The sequence below is a fragment of the Frieseomelitta varia genome, unplaced genomic scaffold (assembly GCF_011392965.1).
Source record: "Frieseomelitta varia isolate USP_RPSP 00005682 unplaced genomic scaffold, Fvar_1.2 scaffold_347, whole genome shotgun sequence".
In the NCBI taxonomy this organism is placed as follows: Eukaryota; Metazoa; Arthropoda; class Insecta; order Hymenoptera; family Apidae; genus Frieseomelitta; species Frieseomelitta varia.
Genome location: NW_025110087.1, coordinates 79,278 through 86,348, shown reverse-complemented (window position 1 = coordinate 86,348; position 7,071 = coordinate 79,278). Strand labels below are relative to the sequence as shown.

General features: G+C 31.9%; 1 protein-coding gene across 2 annotated transcripts in view; it reads right to left on the bottom strand.

The window, feature by feature from the left end:
- Positions 1-7,071, bottom strand: part of LOC122530601 (guanine nucleotide-binding protein G(o) subunit alpha) — a 46,020-nt gene that overhangs the window by 28,653 nt on the left and 10,296 nt on the right. For both annotated transcript variants that reach the window (XR_006307054.1, XM_043657694.1), the window contains exons 2-3: positions 6,415-6,960; positions 338-380 (exon numbers count right to left, since the gene is read on the bottom strand). Coding sequence is in view for 1 of the 2 variants with exons in the window: in XM_043657694.1 (XP_043513629.1) it covers positions 338-380; positions 6,415-6,532 (161 nt within the window). In the remaining variant the exon portion in view is untranslated. The remainder of the gene's footprint in view (positions 1-337; positions 381-6,414; positions 6,961-7,071) is intronic.

The following is a 7,071-nucleotide window of genomic DNA, read 5'->3' as shown; positions in this document are numbered from 1 at the left end:
TTTTTTTGCGCGCGAAGCACGCGAGTGATTTTTGTTATGCTTTTTAACGAAACTTCCGAACAACGTTATCTTTCTTCATTCCGAACGAAATGTATTCAGTAGAATAATTCACAGGCGTCTTTTATACGTACAAATCTACTACTTCACGTTACTTCAATTGTTCGCACAGGTATTACAGCCACAGTAATTTCTTCGGAAGCTCGAATAGAAGGAAATCTATCATGTACACGTAACGTTCGAAAAAAATTAGACGATCAAAACTACTGACAAAACGAGGACTATAATTTGTATAAAAAGGAAAAAGAGAGAGAGAGAGAAAATATATTCAGCTACTTACTTCATTTGTTTGACGATGGTACTCTTCCCAGACTCGCCGGCACCTGAAAATTGGAAACAATGAATTAATTGCATAAGAACCGCTCGATCGACGAAACAATCTACTTGATTTTCAAACTCGATTCTCTCGATGACGAAAATCCCATTTTTTTTTTCTCTCTTTTTCTTTTCCGAGAGAAGGAACATTCGATGTTTCAAATTAGAAAATTTCAATCTTTTCGATTCCAATCAATCCAACGTTACGAGACACACCCTGTATATAAACGTACGAATCAGCTCTCCGAGAGGATTTTCTGGTAATTTCCTAATAAATTCTCGGTGTTCTCCGAGTTTGTCCTAATATTTATAAGCGAGGGGAAGGGAGGGGAGGGGAGGCGGAGGAAGAAGCGGCGCTCGGGACGGAAACTGGGAAACCGGAAATGACGTGGCGCACTGTGCCAGCGGAACTTGTTTTCCTGCTTATGGGCGGCGGGTCTCTCCTCAGTTAAAAAGCTCTTTCATCCCAAACCCTGTTAAACTGTAACACTTTTATCAATCGTTTGAATTCCAATTTTCTTCACTCGAGTCTGATTCACGGTGAAACGACATTTCTTTACGATTAAAGAAAGGGAAATAATTTTAAATTGTATATAATATTAAAATATTAAAATATTAAATTGTATATAATATTAAAATATTTATATACTATATATTATATACTATATATTATATATTATATATTAAAATATTTATATATTATAATTATAATGTATAATTATATATATTATATATTTAAATATTTATATATTATAATTATAATTATAGTATATATATATATATATTATACATTAAAATATTTATATATTATAATTATAATGTATAAATATATTATATATATTATATATTAAAATATTTATACATTTATAATTATAATGTATAATTATATATATTGAATGTTAATATATTTAAGATAATTTTGAATTTCATTCCTACAACTTGCACGCGCAATTTAACATGGATTTTCATTTCCCGAACAGTTGTTTTCAGTTTTTAATCGTTTGAAGAATTCGCTCGACAAACCATGGTGTTTCTTTCTCGTCTTGAGTAAGACCATTCGTTTTGAATGAGAACGATTCGTTTAATTAGTTCGAGTAGTACACGTGCATCGTGGCAAGTGTTTCGAGTATAACTGGGAAGGAGCGAATCAACTTGATGAATTCGTGGCGACAATTAGATGACGCAACCGGCTTCATTGTTGAAAGTGTGATTTTTCGGATTTCATCACGTACGATACAGAAAAGTCCACGAAAAGTCGTGAAAAAGATAACAATTAAAATACGACAGCTAGCCTTCGAGAAGATCGAATTTGAAAATTCATCTGATATAATTTTGATCGACGCCGAAATTAACATTCTTCTTTCGTCAATGCTGCTCTGCCGCCCTCTTTTTGTCCAATTTTTAAAGAAATTACAGAATGTTTGGTTGTTCGACTGCCATTTTCTTAAAACTTAAAATTGACGAAATGTGAAGAATTAGAAAACAATTAGAAGACTTCTGAGACTTCTTTTCTGATTACAGAAGAAAAAAGAAGAAAGAAGAAAAACGAAGAAATGAAAAATGATTAATTAATGGGGCACATATTTATTGGGAATTAAATTGGGAAATTTATATATTTAATATTTTTAATATTATTATGTATTTATAAAAATTATATATAATATAATACATAAATATAAATATATAATATTATTATATATTTAATGTATATATTATATAATTATATATGTATATACTATATATTTAATTTATATATTATATAATTTTATATATATATATATATATATAATTTATAAATTGGGAATTTTTTGGTGAATTCAGAAACAGAAAGAAATTATTGCCATCAGCGCCATTATTTATACTCTATAGCTTTTTATTACCATTCCGGCTAATATTACGGACATTCTCCTTATTGCTCTCTCTCTCTCTCTCTCTCTCTCTGCGATTATCACTCATTTATTGTTATTGTTACGTGTTATCACCAGTGATGCGAGTTTTACGATATTCGAGAAGCAACAGTGTCCGATTGACGCACAGTGTAATCCGAATGCCAATAAATTACCATCTGTACTCCAGAGTCGTTCGTCGTTCGTATTCTTGAGAATAATGGCGAGACAAACAAATTGAAAATTAAACAGACTGAAGAATTTCTTCAAACATATCTCCAAACATATAGATCTTTTACATTTTGCATAGAGATTATAGAAAATTACAAAGATATTTTTGACAACCTTCTGTTTTTAGTATGTCAGTTAATTTATACAAATATTCTCGACTACGTCGTTTTCTTTTTTTTTTTTTTTTTTTTCTTTTAAATATCAAAGCGAGTTATTTATCGTTTTTAAAGAGAAGAAACTGCTGGAAGGTTTCCGGGGATATGTAATCGAATACTACTCGGAATCAAGTGTTAATCCCATTCATGTGCACGGAAATTCTGGAATACAATGCGCTAAAAATACGGCGGATCCGATCTATACAAAATCTAATTTTACATCGCTAAGAGCTAGGTAGTTAATTCAACAATTGACTTATTTCCGATCCGGTCCGCGAGCTTTGCAATTCACGATTTCAATTCGCACGATTGTATTCTAAGTTTCGAACATGACGACATACATATCTCTTACATCAAATTTTTCTGTCACACCCTCCTCTAATATATATTTAATTCGAGCATTAATTCTAATCCGAACTGCAAGTGGAATTTATTTAGTTTAATTGACAAATAATAATAATAATAATGATGATACTAATGATGATAATAATAATAATGATACTGATGATGATAATAATAATAATAATAATAATAATAATAATAAGAAGAAGAAGAAGAAGAAGAAGAAGAAGAAGAAGAAGAAGAAGAATAGTAATAATAATAATGATACTAATGATGATAATAATAATGATAATAATAATAATAACAACAACTGTTATTATATTTGCATTATAACAGTAATTATTATTTCCATATTCAGTAACTATTATTTCTATATAATTCAGATATTTATCAGCGATTTAGAACTCCTACTAATCCCAGAACAATCAGAAAATTAATTATACGTTGTAATTATACAAAATTCAATTACAAGTCGGAATGACGAAGATCTCTCGTAAAACATTTGATGACGATACTGAAGAAAATTTCAGTTTGTCACAAAGGATGATAACTTTTTTTTTTTGGCTGACAATGAGTTTAAATTTGAAGAATCAAGAGAGAGAGAGAGAGAGAGAAATATCTCTCACGGTTCGATCGATCGAGGCAGAGACAAAGAAATTCCTGGTTTTCTGTCTCGAACATTCAAACCCGAGATTATTCGAGGGAAATCTGGGTCCTGTTTATTGGTGTTACCAATGACGTCACTCCTTTTGCTTGCGTCTTCCACGAGTATTTTCATCCCATTTATGCTGCAGGAAACGCACACGATCGCTCCCACTACTCGCATGTACATCACTCGCTAATTTGAATGCGAGTTTAATCTCTGCTTATCGATTAACGCATCGTGCGCGAAGCAACGAAAGTGGTATAATCCTTTCTTCCTTTTCTCTGTCTTTCTCTTCCCTTTGGGGATATAATCAGCAGCTCGTTATACTATACGTAAATTTGTTGTTATTATTCCTTTCTCTGAGTGTTACCCATCTCTCGATGGTTAATTATTTGAAAATTTTATGATTATTCCTCGTTTCAATCAATGACTTTCGACTCATTTGTAAGTAACTGACCGCTGCTCTTCCTTGCCGGAAATGAAGACAATTGCGGGGCAAAGAGGGATAAGTAAATATGCGAATTAAATACCCCGGTGGGATTAATTTCCTCGATAAATGAATAATACAGAGTACAAACTGTATATTAACAGAATAATACAGAGTATTGGAATATTATAATATTATAATATTCTAACATTATAATATTATAACATTAATAATAAGAATAATAATATAATAATATTACAGAGTAATATAGAGTTATTCTTATTATTAATATTATTAATATTGTTATAATAAGAATATATGATAATAAGAATAATAACATAATAATATTACAGAGTAATAGAGTATTATTCTTATTATTAATATTATTAATATTGTTATATTATAATATTATAATATTCTAACATTATAATATTATAACAATATTAATAATATTAATAATAAGAATAATACACTAACATTATAATATTATAACAATATTAATAATATTAATAATAAGAATAATAATATAATAATATTACAGAGTAATACAGTTATTTTTATTATTAATATTGTTATAATAAGAATATATAATAATAAGAAAAATAATATAATAATATTACAGAGTAATACAGTATTATTCTTATTATTAATATTATTAATATTGTTATATTATAATATTATAATATTCTAACATTATAATATTATAACAATATTAATAATAAGAATAATATTAATAATATAATAATAATAATAATAATAATAATAATAATAATAATAATAATAATAATAATAATATTAGAATAATAGTATAATAATATTAAATTACTATTAACGCTCTCTTCACAAATTATTCAGCCGCTTTCCACAAAAGGAGAAATAAGTACAAAAATTATATTAACATCTTCCACGATATTAATTCCTCGCGTTCGCGTATGAGAAATGGGGCATTTCGTCAAGAGCACGTCCGCCATAATAATTGCACGCTAATTACGGCTTGGTTTATTAATTTTCGAGCCAGGTTTTATATGAAGGGACACCAAAGGGTTAGAAGCAAACGACAAAGTCAGGGGAGAAATTGAATTCACCAGGGAATTGGCCAGCCAATTAACGAAATAGTTCGGATTGATTGTCTCTAGCAGTGCTTTCACTGATAAAATTCCTTCGAATCGAAATTCCTCACAGTGACTTCCGGTTGGCTCCCGGTTTACTCGCGGCTGAAGAGGTCGATCCATTCATCGCATTACCAGCTCATTCGACGTGACATCATTTGTCCTAACGACGCAGATTTTTAATTTGACGTTTCAAACGATCGATAATATTTGCTTCGAACGACTAATTAAATCCGGGCCCAGAGTAAGTGATCCGGAGACGAAAAGTTCAGGGATTACTTGAATTTAACAAAAAAAAAAAAAAAAAAAGAATCATCTAAGAATTTTTTAAAACCATGTAGATTCTTTCGTCAGACAGTTATTAAATTGGATTAAAAAAACACGCGTGATTCGTGAAAAAATACTAAATTTACTAGATTGTTCCTAGGTGGTTATAATTAGAAAGATGTTCTCCAAATGGCCAGTCGATAGTTACATAATAAACACTCGCCTCTTTAATGGATGTGTATTGTTTGTACTGTGGTCAATCCAACCCATTGAGACATCCTACTTACATAATGTCTACATAATGTTCCTTTTCCCTATACGTCTACGAAACGACATACCAATTCTTATTACCATCAATTGCCCTTTATTGATTCAAGAAATGGGCAACTGCCATATTTACTACACATATACAGTAGTACTCTCATAAGTGACCACACTTTTTGGACTCGTAAGCGTTCGTTGCTTGTCCCTACCAATTTTTGGAATTGGGGCTATCACCACTCTTTCTTTCAATGCCAATTTGCAGAATACCACCATCTCTTTTAAGGGTCCATTTTCGGTAGTATAAATTTAGAAATTGAATTGAAAAACCAAATGGAATATTTTTATCTAAATTAATTTTTCTATTTGTTGAAAAAAATTTATTAAAATTAAAAGTAACAAATAGAATTAATATAATAAAAATTAAATATATATATATATATATATATATATAAATTTCATATATTATAATTAAATAAATTTTTTAATTGAAAATTAAATGCAATAAATACATACATATATAAATTTAAATTAATGTATAATAAAATAAATATACAAGTCCCGACTGTGGACACTTATGGGGACACTCACTATATTTGATATACATTTGGTTCTGTTTCATTTTAATCTCTCAATCCTCTCCTCTCATCCAGTTCTCCACATCACTTCCACCTAAAATACAAGGTACAGCGCAGATAAGACAGTGAATCGAACTCACCAAGCAGCAGTAGCTTGATATCCTTGGCAGCCTGGATACCATCCTCCTTGAGATTCTTCTCGATCTGCTTGCTACGGGCCAGTGCGGCCCGCTCTTCCGCTGACATGGCGCAGCCCATCTTGCCACACGTTATTTTTACAAACGCCACCACCAAGCCTCTGTCCGTACCCCTGGCCGGCTAAGAAACCGTTATTCTACCCTCTTCGTGGCCACCACCACCACCAACACCACCCAACAACAACAACAACAACAACCCAGCAGCACCGCTCCGCGACTCACGTTGCAGGAGTCGCCGCTTCTTCCACGGTCACTACCACCCTCCTCCGCCGCCACCACCTCCTGCACGTCACCACCGCCGCCACCCTCGGACACCTACGCCACGACCGCGTCGTCTTCGTCTTCTTCGTCACGGGTATATATCCGTCTTCCTCCGGTCTGGCCTCTCCTCCTCTTCCTTACTAGCTACTGCTCCGCGACGCTCGCCGCCCTCTGCTGACGGAGCCCGCCACCCTGGGACGAGTTTCACCCTCTCTTAGAGCACTAGACCTGCAACAGCAATCCATAGATTTAGCATTTTGACTTTTGAAACGACGAACGACGCTTGCTAAAATGCGTAATTTCGCGCTTCGTTTTTCTTTCTTTCTTTTTTTTTTTTTT